This window comes from Mustela nivalis (genome assembly GCF_964662115.1).
Source record: "Mustela nivalis genome assembly, chromosome: X".
In the NCBI taxonomy this organism is placed as follows: domain Eukaryota; kingdom Metazoa; phylum Chordata; class Mammalia; order Carnivora; family Mustelidae; genus Mustela; species Mustela nivalis.
Window position 1 is genome coordinate 107,255,749 of NC_139040.1, and position 16,573 is coordinate 107,272,321.

At 42.0% G+C, this 16,573-nt stretch overlaps 1 protein-coding gene across 1 annotated transcript in view; it reads left to right on the forward strand.

Annotated features, from left to right (window-relative positions):
* The window catches only part of DMD (dystrophin), a 2,004,585-nt gene that overhangs the window by 1,970,455 nt on the left and 17,557 nt on the right, over nt 1-16,573 (forward strand). The window contains exon 73 of the mRNA XM_082716529.1: nt 551-674. Within this exon, the coding sequence (XP_082572655.1) occupies nt 551-674 (124 nt within the window). The remainder of the gene's footprint in view (nt 1-550; nt 675-16,573) is intronic.

The window sequence follows — 16,573 nt, forward strand, 5'->3', positions numbered from 1 at the left end:
AGCCATTTAAAATTCATCTTGGGGAAAAAAATCCTGCAAGGTTTCCCCTGGTTTCCTACAAGTGAAAAGCTGGTCGTCTTATTTCCTGGTAGACCTTTCGATTTTTTTTTTTCTCTTCCTAAAACATAACATGTTTGGCCTCCAGGGAAAACCTAGCAAAAGTGCATTATAGTAGGCCCTATCTGCTCGAGGTCCTGACCTTCTGTGAATGCTCAAGTTGGAGATAACGTCCTCTCCATCCGGTTACTTCATACTTTACAAAAGTATGAATTCTGTCCTGCACTGTTGTGGTCTCACATGGTTCTGCCACTCTCATGTGACCTTCTAAATCATTCAGTTACTTGGTCCAATGATTTTATCTCTCTTAATCCAGGGTGGCTGTAATTTCCTTGTAAACGTGTAAGGGGGCACTGTTTAGGTACAAAGACAGTACCCATGGAGCGTATCAACGGCAAAATTTGGGAGGTTTCTATAGAAAAGGTTCTAAATTTGTACAGTTACTTGAGTGTTTATCCTGACAACTAATTGTGTTTTCTTTTGGGTACCTTAGCCCCAGGCAGAGGCCAAGGTGAATGGTACAACGGTGTCTTCTCCTTCGACCTCTCTTCAGAGGTCAGACAGCAGTCAGCCTATGCTGCTCCGGGTGGTCGGCAGTCAGACATCAGAATCCATGGGTAAGCGTTCTCTTAGCTATTCTTGGATTTGGTTTTCTCTTAAGGTCTGCAAGTGGCGAACTGTTTGCTCAGAGGTTCACATCATCAACTAAATCACCTAATCTCCGCTCTCTTGCAAGCTACTGTCATACATGTCTTTGGGGTCCAAAGATGAGTCACCATAGTCCAAGCCCCCTCAAAGGGCCGGCCATTCAGTTACTCACAAGGCAGGGTAGTAGTCAGATTTCATGCATTTTGGAGAACAGAAAAGGCTTTAGGATGAATGGATGTTTGTGAACAGTTTTGAAGGATGAAGTAGGAACCCAGCATCCTTTAAAAGATGTACAGATGAAGACCTTGGGCCAATGGCAGAAAAGAGCCAACAGTCCATGTCAGTAGAAAAATCGGCTCCGAGCAGAAGGGCTGGGGCGGAGGGAGGCAAGTAATGGCACAGAAGAAGGGTAATGCCACTGAGGAAGGTTGGAGTCGCATTACAGTGACAGGAATGTTGAGCAAAGGAACCAACTCTGACTGAAAATCTCATAGGTAACATCTCCAAGGAGGTGTCCTAGCAGCCGTTTCTGGCCCCAAATAACCCAACTTTCCACCTGTAAAAGGCACACACAAAGGCCAAGTTCTGGGATTTCGGAGTGTAGGCTTGCTAGAGGTCAGGAATGAATGGGAAAAGACTGGGAGACTACTATTTGCAAACATAGTATCTAGGGCTACGGGCCTGCCTGGAAATGACAGGTGTGGAAGAAGATCGTGATCCTTTTGACTGGGTACATACTATGTTTGAGAAACTGGCAGGTCTAAGTTGTGTGCAGAAGGAAACAAAAGTGCAGGTCTATAACTGGTGTGAAAGGGACAGGCTTGGGGCGGTAACAGTGTGCTCCTGCACACGTGGTAGCTGAAGGGTATGAGAGGAGAAACGCAGAACAAAGGTGCTTGGGGCCAGTGTCTTGAGGAAGAGTTTCCTTTGCATGATGGGGTAGCATAGGAGGGGAGAGCAGGTAGAACGCAGGTGTGGGCAACAGGTCAACTGCAGAAAAGAGCTCAATGGGGATGAAAAGAAGTGACAGCCTGTTGGATCATGACAATGCATTAGCCACTTCTGAGAAAGCATTCTTCAGCCAAGAGAAGGGACGTTGGAGAATTTGTCTTCTCAGTGAAGCGAAAGACCATGTAACGTTGAAAACAAGTGAGGCATGAGGACAGTGAAGAGACATTTGGAACATTACTAAGTCACAATAAGGACTTAAGTGAAAGATGAGTTTGTCGAGGAAACAGTCTAGTGTTGCTCTTCCACAGTATTCTCGGCCTAGGACCAGGTTCTTGGAAAGCTGGAGTGCATGAGGCATAAATGATGATAGAATGTCACCAGCCATCTGCTTACTGGCTTTTCCCACCATGCTAGACTTAGACACTGGGGGGGTTTGTGAAGGCCACAGATACTTGGTCTCTCCCCCTCATTTTTCCCTCCTCCTTTTTTTTTTTTTAAGACTTAATTTATTTTATTTTTTTTAAAGATTTTATTTATTTATTAGAGATCACAAGTAGGCGGCGGGGGGCAGGGAGGCAGGCTCCCTGCTGAGCAGAGAGCCCGATGCGGGCCTCGATCCCACAGTCCTGGGACTATGACCCAACCAAAGGCAGAGGTTTTAACCCACTGAGCCACCCAGGAGCCCCAAAGACACGTGGGGGGAGGGGCAGAGAGAGACTCACCATTGAGTGTGGAGCTTGATCCCACAACCCAGGAGATCATGACCTGAGCCAAAACCAGGAGCTGGTCGGGCTCATCAGATGGTATCAGGCTCATCAGATGGTAGAGAGGCTCTGAGGAATGGAGAAAGATACTGAGGAAGGTGGGTGAGGGGCTGAAGGGTGAACTTCAAGAACTTCAGGCAGGGCGCCTGGGTGGCTCAGTGGGTTAAGCCGCCGCCTTCGGCTCGGGTCATGATCTCAGGGTCCTGGGATCAAGTCCCGCATTGGGTTCTGTGCTCGGCAGGGGGCCTGCTTCCCTCTCTCTCTCTACCTGCCTCTCCGTCTACTCGTGATCTCTCTCTCTCTGTCAAATAAATAAATAAAATCTTAAAAAAAAAAAAAAAAGAACCTCAGGCAGTGGGCAGAGTCGGGCATTCTCCAGAGAAGTCCAACCTTGCAGGAAAGCCAGCTTTCAGCTGTTTTGTGAAGGAGCAGAATGTGGGTGAAGCAGCGTTCATGGCTTTATCACCGCTTTCGCGTCAGCTTCTCTCCCCACTTTGAGATCTGACTAGAATCACTGGACCGCTGGGACTGAAAATGAGACTTTGGCATAGGAAAAAAATCGTATGCCTCTTCAGAGTCTGCAAACTCCAAAAATGACAGGGTTTTTGTACCTTTAAAGTGAGCAAAGCACGTGAAACTGCATTGCTTATTTTCACAAGTGAGATTCCGGGCCCTGGGTGCTCAGAAGTGGTAACGACGTAGGCCTGTCAGCACTGTGTCCAGGAAAGCACCCGAATCCTGGCACACGGCAGGACAGAAAACTGGGAGAGAAGCTTCTATTTGGGTGAGTTTGGCTAACTGGCTAGTAGGAAAGGGATTGGCTACATTTGTTCTCTGAAAGACAACACTAAATCCAAAGGTGATCTTTTCTTCAAGTGTGTAAGTCAGCTTCCTTTAAGGGAAAAATTAAAAACCCAGCCCACTGTCTTTTTGAAGGATGCACACAGCTATTAAGTAAGTGCAGCGTGTAGCCTTATATATCGGAGGTCTGAGCTGTGATAAGGTTGGGATTTACAGAACCGTAGTGTGGAGGGAGAATTGCATTCTTTTAAAAATGACTTTTTTTAAAAGATTTTATTTATTTATTTGATAGAGATCACAAGTAGGCAGAGAGGGAGAGAGGAAGGGAAGCAGGCTCCCTGCAGAGTAGAGAGCCCAATGCGGGGCTCGATCCCAGGACGCTGGGATCATGACCTGAGCCCAAGGTAGAGGGTTTAATCCACCAAGCCACCCAGGCACCCCTTAAAATGACTTTTTAAAGGCTCAGAAGTTGGAGGGCTTCCTCAAACTGTGAAGTACTTACCACCGTACAGCTCTGCGTACCATGTGTGTGTTGCTATAGATTTTTTTTTTAAACTGGGACAGTGTCATGAAACTTAGTTCTGTTGGAAAAGACAAACTCGCCAAATTTGGCTTTCATGAGCTACGTGTACAGGGTCTTTACTAGCAGTTCCTTACCTCTGGTGACCCCTTCCCTTCGTCCCACTCACTTTTTCTTAAAAACGTTACAAGGTTCCCTGGCTGGCTGCTGCTTTAGAATAATTTCAAACTACGGCAGAATTGGAATTAATTGGACAGTGCCACATTTGCTTTATTTGAGTTTGTTGATTTGTATATTTAACTGACCCATTTAATGATTACATTCCATCCATAATGATGCTTCCACCCGAAATACTTCAACATGTATCTTCCGAGGTGAAAGATACTGTCTTACATAACCACAAAGGAATGATCGCCCTCAGGAAATTAACACCGATACAACACTGCTAGACATAATTTAGGTTGAAATACCCCCAATTCTGCCAGTGGTATTCTTTACAGCTTTTTTTTTTTTTCTCATTCAGGATCCAGTGAAGGGTCATATTTTGCATTTAGTTATCATTTCTTTTTAGTCTCCTGTGAGATAGAACACTTCCCCAGCCTCTCCACATTTTTCACAACACTGACATTTTAGAAGAGGTCAGAGCAACTTGCTCTGTAGGGTGTTCCTCACTCTTGTATTAAAGTGAAATATTTTTACACCCAGTTAGCCTCAAGATTCTCTGGTCAGCCCATTCCCTCTCTCCAGGTGCTCTTTCCTGGTCTTGGCTTCTGGGAGGTTGATAACCCTAAGCCAAGACTGCCAGGCCTCTCTCCTGAGTGTCTTTTGGATAAAAATGTGACGCAATCTGAGATTCCGGTCAGCCTCCGGAATGTCTTCTAATTTGCCAACCTACACAAAGATAGTCCTTTACCACCCTTTCTTCCTTTACCCACCTTCTTTTAATATTTTTTTAAACTCTCTCGAAGCATGAGTTTAGGCATAGGCATACGTATGACCACATAAACGAGGTACTAAATGTATTCATCACCCTGAAAATCAGTCCTTTCTCTCCCTTCTTCAGCCAAGCCCAATGACCACCAAGCATCAAGGTCAGCCTGTTGTCATAAAAACAGCAAAAATACTTGCAGCTTCTGCCAGCAACGAGCCCAAGTCCACCCTCCCATTCAGCCCAGATTTGTACCCCCTGCGAACACAGTCCCTCCGTCTCCTCAGCAGAGCCGGTGTCCAGCCACACACAGTGTGCTGACCTGTGCCGGGCTCCTCCAGCCCTGTGGCCAGTGTTTCCTTTAGCCCATAATATACCTTCCTTTCTTTTCAGTCTGTCTTTTTGGGGCATTTCATCCTGTATTAGATCTCCGAACCTATTCTGTTTTGTAGTGCGTAGCAACTCCCTCTCCCTGGCATTTGAGGCCTCTGTCTGCCAGAAATGTTCAGTGCCGTGCTTGTGGAAGGAATGTTTTACTAAGCAAGCGCAACACATCCCTGTGTACACACGCAACCATCCACACACACTTAAGTTTACCGGGGAGGTGCTGGTTAAAGATGGCAAGAGAACAGAGGCCTGAAATTGCCTCCTCCCACAGACACACCAAGTCTATAGCTACATACAGAACAAGTCCCTCGGAAAGTAGCTCAGTGACGCCTACACCTGCCAGGCAGATGGGGCGGTGGGGGGAGGGTGAAAAGCACCCCCACAGTGAAACAGGTAGGAGAGGCTGAGACACAGTGCTGCCATAACCCCCAGGGAAGGAGCTCAACAACTTCCAGCTTCTTCCTGAGGAGTGAGCTCCCAGAACAGCCAGATTTCAGTTCAAAAGGGCATGAGTCCAAGAGAGCCACAAGGTTCTAGGGAATGAGGAGGCAGTACTTAGGGGGCTCACAAGGACTCCCTATGGCTAACCCTCCAGAGCTCACACTGAAATGCACCCACTCTTCCTTGGAAGAGGACTGTTTGTTTCTTGTAAAAGCTTCAGCCTGAGGTGTAGGCTTCTAATTTAATATACATACAGGGACCACCTGAAACTCTCCGGAGACTGTGGAGGCTGGTGGGTGCCATCTTCCCATTCTCCAGCCTCCCTCCAGGTCACGTGCTATCTCTTGGAAAGGAGGAAGTACACCTATCTGATGCTGATTTTCGTGGCTGCCATCCAGTAAACACTTAGCTTGAGCCTCCGGCTCTGGTGGCCAGCAGGGCTTGTGTTCACAGGTTCAGTGGGATGGTAGCAAACAAACAAACAAAAAAAGGTAAATGGATGTCACCCAGGAGGGAACAAACACAAACTCCCCTCTCCCCGTCTTCCCTGAAGAAAATATAGTTGCATACTTTATAAGCTGCTGGCTGAGATCCTCCCCTTTGGGACACGGACAAGTCTTGGCATGCCCTCAACTAGTGGGCACCACTCAGAACCAAGAAGGCCGCAGGGATGAACGCAGATGTGTGACAGCTGACCAAGAACTAGGGCAGGGTTGAAAGATAAATTCATCTCCTACAAGAATTTTAACCAAGACTGGGAGAGGTGGCTGGTTTATCCAATGCATACAAACCAACAAAGTGTCAACGAAAATGAAATGGGCTATGTTCCAAATCAAAGAACAAAATAAAACATCAAAAAAGACATTAGTGAAATGGAGAGTAGTGATTTACCTGATAAAGAGTTCAAAACAGTGGTCATAAAGATGCTCGTCGAGGTCTGGAGAAGAGGGCACATAAGGTGAGAACTTCAACAAAGAGAAACTGTAAGTACCAAGAGAAATCATGACGCGGAAGAACACAGCAGATGAACTGAGAACTACATGAGGGGGGTTCGGTAACAGACTGTTTGAGAAGCTTTGAAGACAGGACAGCAGAATGCATCCACCGGGAGAGCAAAAAGACCAAAAATGGCCTAAGAGACTTACTAGGATACTCTTAAGCCAAAGAATAGTCACATTATAGGGGTTTCAGAGAAGCAGAGAAAAAACAAAGGGGTGAGAAAACTTTCTTGACTTGAGGAAGGAAACACATCCAGATCCAGGAAGCCCAGAGAGTTCCAAAAAAGAAGAACTATAAGAGACCTGCACCAGGACTCGTTATAATTGTCAAAAGATACAGGCAAGGGAGAGAATCCTCAAAGCAGTCCACATAAGACCAGTAGCAGATTTTCCAATACAAACTTTGTAGGTCAGAATGGAGTTGAATGATATATTCAAGTGGTGGAAGAAAAAAATCTGCCACCCAGAATACTCTTGTCTTGCAAAGTTGTCCTTCAGAAGTGAAGGGAAGATAGAAAAAGTTTTCCAGACAAGCTGAAGGAGTTCAGCATCACTAGGCCCATCTCACACAAGAAGTCAAAGGGACTTCAGGATTTATTTTAGAAACAGTGAGCAAGTGGCCTGGGCAGAGGCGGGGAGAGTCTGAAGCAGACTCCATGCTGAGCATCCGGGCTGGCAAGACAAGGAGCTCATTGATCCCAGGACTCTGAGATCATGACCTGAGCTGAAACCAAGAGTCAGATGCTTAACTGAGCCATGCAGGCACCCCTCAAGGGGCTACTTGAGGCTGAATGAAAGGGCACAGGTTAGTAACAGGAAAACATAGGAAAATACAAATCTCTGTGGTAAAGGTAACTATATCATTACATTCAGAATAATGTGATGCAGGTGGATTAACCACATACAAATTTGGTAGGAAGATTGAAAGACAAAAGTAGTAAAAATGACTATAGTGATTTGCTAATAGATGCACTAGATAAAAAGATATCAGTTGTAACATCCAAAACATAAGATGTTGAGACGGGAGTAAAAATGTAGAGCTTTAGAATACATTCAGAACTTAGTTGTTATCAACTTTAAGTAGACTGTTACAAATAGATTTTATATAAGCCTCATGGTGACTACAGAATCACCACCTGTAGTAGAAACACAACAAGAAAAGAAAGAAGTCAAGGCATATGACTACAAAAGTCATCAAACCACAGGGGAAGAGAACAAGAGAAAAAGGTAACAAAGGAAATATAAAATAGCCAGAAAACAATTTTGAAAATAAGTGCATACCTATGAAAAATGACTTCAAATGAAAATAGAATATAGTCTCCAATTGAAAGACCTAGAGTGACTAAATGGGTTAAAACACACATACACAAGCCCATCCAGGACCTACAGCACCATATGCCAACTGAAATAAGAAAGAATGAGAAAGACCAAAACCTGATGATTTCACTCCTATGTAGAATCTTAAAAACATAATAAATGAACAAACACAAAAAGATTTATAAATACAGAGAACAAACTGATGGTTACCAGAGGGGAGAAGGGTGGGGACTGGGCAAAATGGGGGAAGGGAAGTGGGAAACAACAGGCTTCCAGTGATGGAATGAGGGAGTCCCGAGGATAAAAAGCACAGCGCAGGGAACATAGTGATATTGTAATAGTGCCATATGGCGACAGATGGTAGCCACACTTGGGATGAGCATCACCTAAGGTAGAGGAGTTTGGGGACTATGTCGTACACCTGAAACTAATGTGATACTGTGTGTTAACTATAGTCAGAAAAAACTTTCTAGAAACACTCATCTATGTGCAGCCTCTCAGAGACTCACTTCATATGTAAGGACAACATGCAGACTGAAAGTAAAGGGATAGAAGAAGATACTCAATGGAAATGAAACTAAGAGCTGGGGAGGCTATCCCTATATCTGACACAATAGACTTTACAACAAAAACTATAGTAAGAGACAACAAAAGGTGCTACATAATGATAATGGGTCAGATTCCAACAAGAGGGTATGACATCTGTACATATTTATGTGCCCACCATGGGAGCACTGAAATATATAAAGCAAATATTAACAGCATAGAGAAACACTGGACTTAACTAACACCTTAAGCCTGGGAAGATTTAACGGAATATATATATATATATAACGGAATATATATATATATATATATATATATATATATATACACACACACACACACACACATACACACACACACACACACACATAAACATTTTAACGGAATATATATATATATATATACATATATATATATATATATACACACACACACACACACACACACATAAACATTTTACCCAAAAACAGAGAACACATTCCTAAAGCACATCTGGAAATCTGGAACATTCTCCAGGGAAAGATCGTATGTTAGAGGCCACCAAACAAGTCTTAGTAAGTTTGAAAAGATTGAAATCAAGCATCTTTTCAGCCACAATGGTCTGAAACTAGAAATCCCTTAAAAGAAAGCAGGAAAATCTACAGATAGTTGATCAGACAACATCCTTCTGATTGACCAATGGATCCAAAAGAGAGAAATTAAAAAAAAAAAAAGCCTGAGACAAATGAAAGTAGAAACAACATACCAAAACTTATAGAAGCCAGCAAAAGCAGTTCAGAAAGGGGGTTCATCACACTAAATACCTACATGAAGACACAAGGAAAGTCTCAACTCTCAGCTCAAGGAAATAGATTCCAAAGTTAATGGAAGGAAATACGGATGTATCAAAAAAGGCAAGATCAATGAGACAAAGAAAAATAGGCAAAGGTTTTAGGTACACTCAAAAGAAAAAGTCAAATAAAATTAGAAATCAAAGAAGATGTAATAGGTGATGGGGATTAGGGAGTACTCTTGTGAGAATCACAAGATGTACAGAATGCTTCTGATGTACAGAAGCATTGAATCACTGTATTGTATACCTGAAACTAATATTATACTGTATTTTAACTAACTGGAATTGAAAATTTAAAAAAAAAAAGATATTAAAGCAGATTGCAGTAAGTATAAAGGAGCTTATACACCAACCAACTGGACAGACTAGAGGAAATGGATGGATAAACTCCTAGACACATATAACCTAACAAGATTGAATCATGAAGAAATATGAACTTCAGAAAGACCAATTACTAAGTAAGGAGGTTGAATTAGTAATTGCAGACCTTCCAACAAACAAAAGTCAAGCACCAGATGGCTTGCCAGCTGAATTCTACCAAACATTTAAAGAAGAGTTAATACATATCTTTCTCAAACTCTTACAAAAATTGAAAAGGAGGGGACACTTCCAAACTCCTTTTCCAAGGGTAGCATTACCATGATACCAAAACCAGACAAGGACACAACAGGAGAAAATTACAGGTCAACATCCATGATGAACATAGATGCAGAAACCTCAACAAATATTAGCAAAACAAATTCAGTATATTAAAAGGATAATGGCCTTGACCTTGACCAAGTGGGACTTGTTCCAGGCATGGAAGAATAACTCAACATCTGCAAATCAATATAACACACCATATCTACACAGTGAAGGATGAAAATCATATATAATCATCTCAGTAGAAGAAAAAAAAAGCATTCAACAAAATTGAACTTTCATCCGTGATAAAAACTATCAAAAGGTGGACATGGACAATACATCAACATCATAGAGGCCATATAGAACAAGCCCACAGCCAACGTGCTATTCCACAGTGAAAAGTTGAAAACCTGAAAGCTATTCCTCTAAAATCAGGAATAAGATGAGGATGTCCACTCTAATCTAATTTGATTCAATGTAGTATTGGAAATCCTAACTGGAATGATCATGTAGCAAAAAGAAATACAGGGCATCCAAATCGTAAAGGAAGTAGAAAAATTATCGCAATTTAAAGATGAAGCGTTTTATATACAGAAAACCCTATCAACACCACCAAAAACTGGTTAAATGAATTCAGTAAAATTGCAGGATACAAAATCAATATACAGGAAACTGTTGTTTCTGTACTCTAATACGAACTATTAGAAAGAGAAATTAAGACAACAATCTCATTTACATCAAAAAGAATAAAATACCTGGGAATACACTTAATTAAGGTAGTGAGAGACCTGTATGGTGAAAACTGTGAGACATAAAAGAATTTGAAAAAGATACCAGAAAAAATGGAAAGATAATTTTGTGTTCATGGATTAGAAGAATTTTGTTAAAATGCCCATCCTACCCAAAGCAGTCTACAGAGTTAATGCAGTCCCTGTCAAAATTCTAATGGCATTTTTCACAGAGAACGAACAATCCAAAAATGCGTGTGGAACCAAAGAAGACCCCTACTAGCCAAAGCAATCTTGAGGAAAAAAGAACAAAGCTAGAGGCAGCATGCTTCCTGATCTCAAACTCTATCAACATTAAAAACAAACAAACATCAATGGAATGGAGTAGAAAGCCCAGAAATAAACCCATACATATATAATCTATTTATCTACAACAAAGGAGCCAAGAATATACAGTGAGAAGACAGTCTCTTGAATGAATGCCCTTGGGAAAACTGGCTAACCATATGTAAAAGCATGAAACTAGACCACTGTCTTGTGTACTACCATACACAAAACTCAAGATGGATTAAAGACTTGAACGTATGACCTGAAACCATAAAATTCCTAGAAATCAACAGGGGTAAACTCCTTGCCATCCATCTCAGCAATGACTTTCTAGATTTAACACCAAAAGCAAAGGTAACACAAGCAAAAATGAACAAGTAGGACTCTGTTAAACTGAAAATGTTTGCAAATCCTGTATCTGATGAGAGTATTATCCACAATATATCAAGAATATTAATATTAATATTATTAATATTAATATTAAGAACTCCTATCACTCAAGAGAAAAAAAGCTGATTTTAAAATAGAAGAGCTGAATAGACATTTTCCAGTGTTTATGTCCAATAGGCACATGCTTCCTGATCTCAAACAGATGCCGAAGAGGCACATGAAAAAGTGCTCAACATCACGCAATCATCAGGGAAGTACAAATCAAAACCATAATGAGATTTCGCCTCATGCCTGTTAGAATGGCTGTTAACACAAAGAGATAAAAGGGGTTGGTGAGGATGTGGAGAAAAGGAAAGTCTCTGGCATTATTGAAGGAACAGAAGTTGGTGTGCAGCCACTATGGAAAACAGTATGGAGGTTCCTCAAAACATGAGAAGTTGAAGTACATGATCCTACTATTCCAGTTGTGGGTAATCTGATGGGAGCATAACCACTATCTCAAAAAGATACCTGCACCCCCATGTTCACTGCAGCATTATTTACAATAGCCACCACATGGCATCAACCTTAGTGTCCAGTGACAGAAAAGGATAAAGAAAATTCCATGAAATATCAAGCCATAAAAGAGAAATTCTGCCATTTGTGACAGCATGGATGGGCCTTGAGGGCATGATGCTGACTAAGGGAACAGTAAATCTGCGATCTCACTTCAATGTGAGCTCTTAAAAAAAAAAAAGAAAGAAAGAAAGAAACTCATAGAGAACCAGATGGCTGATGGCCATAGGCAGGGGGTGGACAAAAATGGGTAAAGGTGATCAGAAGGTAGAAACTTTGATTTGTAAGTAAGATTTTGGGGAGGTGACGTACAGCATGGAGACTAGTTAACAATACTGTAATGTATATTTCAAAGTGGCTAAGCGAGTAAATCTTAATAAAAGTTCTCATCATCATGCAACATGGGGGCTTAAGGGGGTAGGAGAAGAATCAATGAAACAAGATGGGATTGGGAGGGAGACAAACCATAAGTGACTCTTAATCTCACAAAACAAACTGAGGGTTGCTGGGGGGAAGGGGGTTGGGAGAAGGGGGGTGGGATTATGGACATTGGGGAGGGTATGTGCTTTGGTGAGTGCTGTGAAGTGTGTAAACCGGGCGATTCACAGACCTGTACCCCTGGGGATAAAAATATATGTTTATAAAAAATAAAAAATTGGGGGCGCCTGGGTGGCTCAGTGGTTTAGGCTGCTGCCTTCGGCTCAGGTCATGATCTTAGGGTGCTGGGATCGAGTCCCGCATCGGGCTCTCTGCTCAGCGGGGAGCCTGCTTCCCTCTGTCTCTCTCTGTCTGCCTCTCCATCTACTTGTTATTTCTGTCAAATAAATAAATAAAATCTTTAAAAATAAAATAAAATAAAATAAAAAATTTAAAAATTAAAAAAAAAAGTTCTCATCACCAGAAAAAAATACACAACAAATTTGGTGGTGAATGTTAACTACACTTATTATAGTCCTCGGTTGCAATATGTGCATATTTCAAATCATTATGTTGCACACCTAAAGCTAACAGAATGTTGTATGTCAAGGAAAATAAAACTACGAGAATATTGGTTACTAATTTCAGTATCTTTCACCATCCTTCAACACTGACCAGCTAAACATTGGGATCGTCAGTGGAAACAGACTATATTTTAAAAACTTACACAGAGCAATTTTATGTAAAAGGGAGACCAGCTGCCCTGAAGCGTAATTTTTTAAAGCGATTAAATACCAAATACCAGATAAATTATTTTTCTTTCGAAAAACTAGAGAAGGGGGCACCTGGGTGGCTCAGTGGGTTAAAGCCTCTGCTGTCAGCTCAGGTCATGATCCCAGGCTCCTGGGATCGAGCCCTGCATCGGGCTCCCTGCTCAGTGGGGAGCCTGCTTCCACCTCTCTCTCTCTCTGCCTACTTGTGATCTCTGTCTGTCAAATAAATAAATAAAATCTTTAAAAAAATAAAAAGAAAAACTAGAGATGGGCAGGGGAAAAAGAAGTACTAAGGTCATCATACATCATGTTGGAAACTGATTCAAAACACAGTGTGATCTGGATTAGCAATCCAAAGAATAATAAGGGGGCACAGTTGCTTGTATACAGGTTCCCTTTCAAGAGAAGATAATTTTCTAATACATAGCGCCAATTTCATAAAGAAAGTAGCTTTCTTAGGTGTCAACAAAGTCATAAGAATAAGGATTGGGGGGTCTTTTGGCTTTCTGGCTCAAGTCATTTTTCCCCAGAGAGAAATACAGAGCACATGCGTGTGCGTGTGCAGGGAGCAAAAGGAGAGAGAATCTCAACCAGGCTCCACCCAGTGGAGCCTGACACAGGGCTCAATCTCATGACCCTGAGATCATAACCTGAGCCGAAATCAAGAGTCGGACGCTTAACTGACTGAGCCATCCAGGTGCCCCTGAAGTCACTTTTTAAGCAAGTAGAACCGTCATCATTTCAGTCGTGGAATAGGAAATGAATCAGATAGGATATCATCGCCTCAAGTAAGCCTAAAACCATGGTGAGTTTCAAAGGACATTAAAGAGTAGCTTGCCCACAGCAAACCATTCCATTTCTTTTTTTTCTGAGATGAAATGGGAGTCATCACTTCTTTTTTCTTCAGTGAGCAGATCTCATGGTATGCTACATCAGGGTACTCTTTTAACTTGATCCTGTCTTATTTTGAAACATTCATTTTTTTAAAGGTTTCAGTCACTCTGTGGACCAACTTGAGAGAAGCTGTGGGGGCTGTAGCTAATAATTCAAAAAGGTTTTTATTAAAGATTTTTAAAAATTTATTTGTTAGAACACAAGCAGGGGAAGCAGCAGGCAGAGGGAGAAGCAGGCTCCCCACTGAGCAGGGAGCCTGATGTAGGACTCGATTTCAGGACCCCGGGATCATGACCTGAGCTGAAGGCAGATGCCCACTGAGCCACACAGACGTCCCTTAGAAAGGATTTTTGGGGGCGTGTTTGTAGCAATCACCTTGGAGTAGAATCTAATTGAAGGATTAATGTTGAAGTGCTGTTACTGAGTATGAAATCCCTTGACCGTTAGCAATATACTGTTCGAGCAGGCATTGAATCGGTGAAGTAGCTGGCCAAGGGCTGGCCAAATTCCTGATGTGTACAGTTGGGACTGAATATTTTCTTGTTAAATAAATGGCTGTTTTTCCCAGCAGGGGTAGGGGGGCAGCGGTGGTGGTGGGTGGGCGTGAACTTGTGGACACAGGTATTAAATGCATTCCTGGGTTGCCTGTTCTAGCTACACATCAGTATATGATCACAAAACACATAAACATAGTTTCTTTCTGGTTTGACATCTTACAACAGAACATATCGTCATCTGTTGCCGTGTGACAAAATAATTACGAAATTCTCCTGTTAACGTATTTCTCATTTACACCTCCCTTGGTTGGCTGGAGTTCTCCTGCAGCTCATCTAGTCTTGACTCCAGCTTGTGGGTTGGCTTCAGGTTTCTTCTACGTACCTGTTGGATCAGCAGGTTCTCCGGGCATTGTGCTCCTGGTAGCGCTTAAGTGCAAGAGGACAAGCCCAAGCACCTGAGGACATTATAGACCTCTCTTCCTATCTGCTAAAATTCCATTGGCCAAAGCCGGTCACATGACCAGGTCCCAATTCCTGGACCAAGGAAGCATCCTCTCCTCAATACTTGGCCCCTCTGTTCTGTGTATACTAACTTTCTTGGTGTTTGAGCAAGCCAGTCACTCTTCCCTCCAAAAGTCTTCGCATTTGCCGTTCTCTCCTGTATGTACATGGGTCACAGTCTCATGGACCTAAAAGTTCTTGCCCAGCTGCACCTCATCAGAGAACACTTCCATGACTCCCCGTTCTGAAGGTTCCTCACTCCTCTCTGTTCTGAAGGTTTATCGTCATGTGACATGCCTCTATAGCTTACTCGTTTAGGCTGTGTACCTCCCCAAGAATGTGAGTTCCGTGGAGATGGGGCTTTCTGTCGTTCACTGCTCTATCCCCAGCATGCAGAACAGAGCCGGGCACACGTGGGCTCCTAGTACCAATCGTCTGATCTTACCCTTTTTTAACTTGTTTGGCTATTTTTTTAGACATTTAAAAATCCGCTCAGTATTGAAGAGTGTCCAGTGTCTTTTAGCAGTTTCAACTTTTGCGGTATCACTGACACAGAAAATATTAGCCATTAAGCATTTTTCAGTGTGGATTCACCTCTGCTCATGCATACGTGGGATAACGCTGATTTTGAATCTTAAAAGATGAGTTAAACTCAGAGGACTTTTTACTTAGAAAATCTTGAGGAAAAAGGAAACAAGATTATACTTGACTCATGTATGTACTACGCAGGATGAAGTCTGTACTCAGAAAATGTTTGAATTGATACTTTCATCACAGTCATAGAAATGTTTTTGGTTAAGACAAGCCTGTTCTCTATTTGCATGTGGACACTTAAACCTTAGACTATCTGTAAAGATGAACTTGGTTTATGCTTTCAAGTTTGATCCTTGCAATAATTCAGGGAGAGGAATGCCAGTCCTGTCACTGAACTGTGTTTGAATCTTAACACACTACAATTCAGTTCCTAGAACTCCAGTATGATGTAATTAAACTGTCAGAAATTTTAACATGGTTGATCATGAATGTCTCTGTTGGTTCTGATTTATTCTGTCAGGCGTACTATCACTAAAGCAGTCTTACTGCCATTAAAAATGCCTCCTGTTCCACAACTTGGCAAAATTTGCATCCAGAATGGAACAAAGAGATGTAATCATCCCTGCTGTTGTCAGGATTCTGTTCCTTCTGGTAGTAGTTCATTCATTCCATCCTCACCAGATAATGGTGGTTTAAACTCAACAGGAAAAAACTAAAGATGCTCTATTTCATTTTTTCATTTTTAGACGCATAAACATAAGTCAGTTGTATATGTGTGTGCGTGTGTGGGTTGGGAGGTAGATACCACAACTTCTTTTTCTATCTTGTGACCTTACCTTTTCAGCACTTGTTTCTTGTCCTTAGTATTTGAAAGAGGTTTTCTATGGTCTGTCACCATGAGACTACAGAAGGAGAGGTTTTCTGTCTATCCTAGGTCCGTAAGCCCTCTGCTGTAATGATGACATTCAGCCTTCTCTCCACGTACGATATGATTTTTGTCTTAATGGTGAATGTGTCAAGGATTCCTTTAGCTTACACTAAAAAAAAAAAAAAGGCCGAAAACAATAATAATCGCAGGACTATAATCATAGATGAAAATCTAAGTGGCACCGGTGAAAGGAAATGACAAACATACTTAAGTCA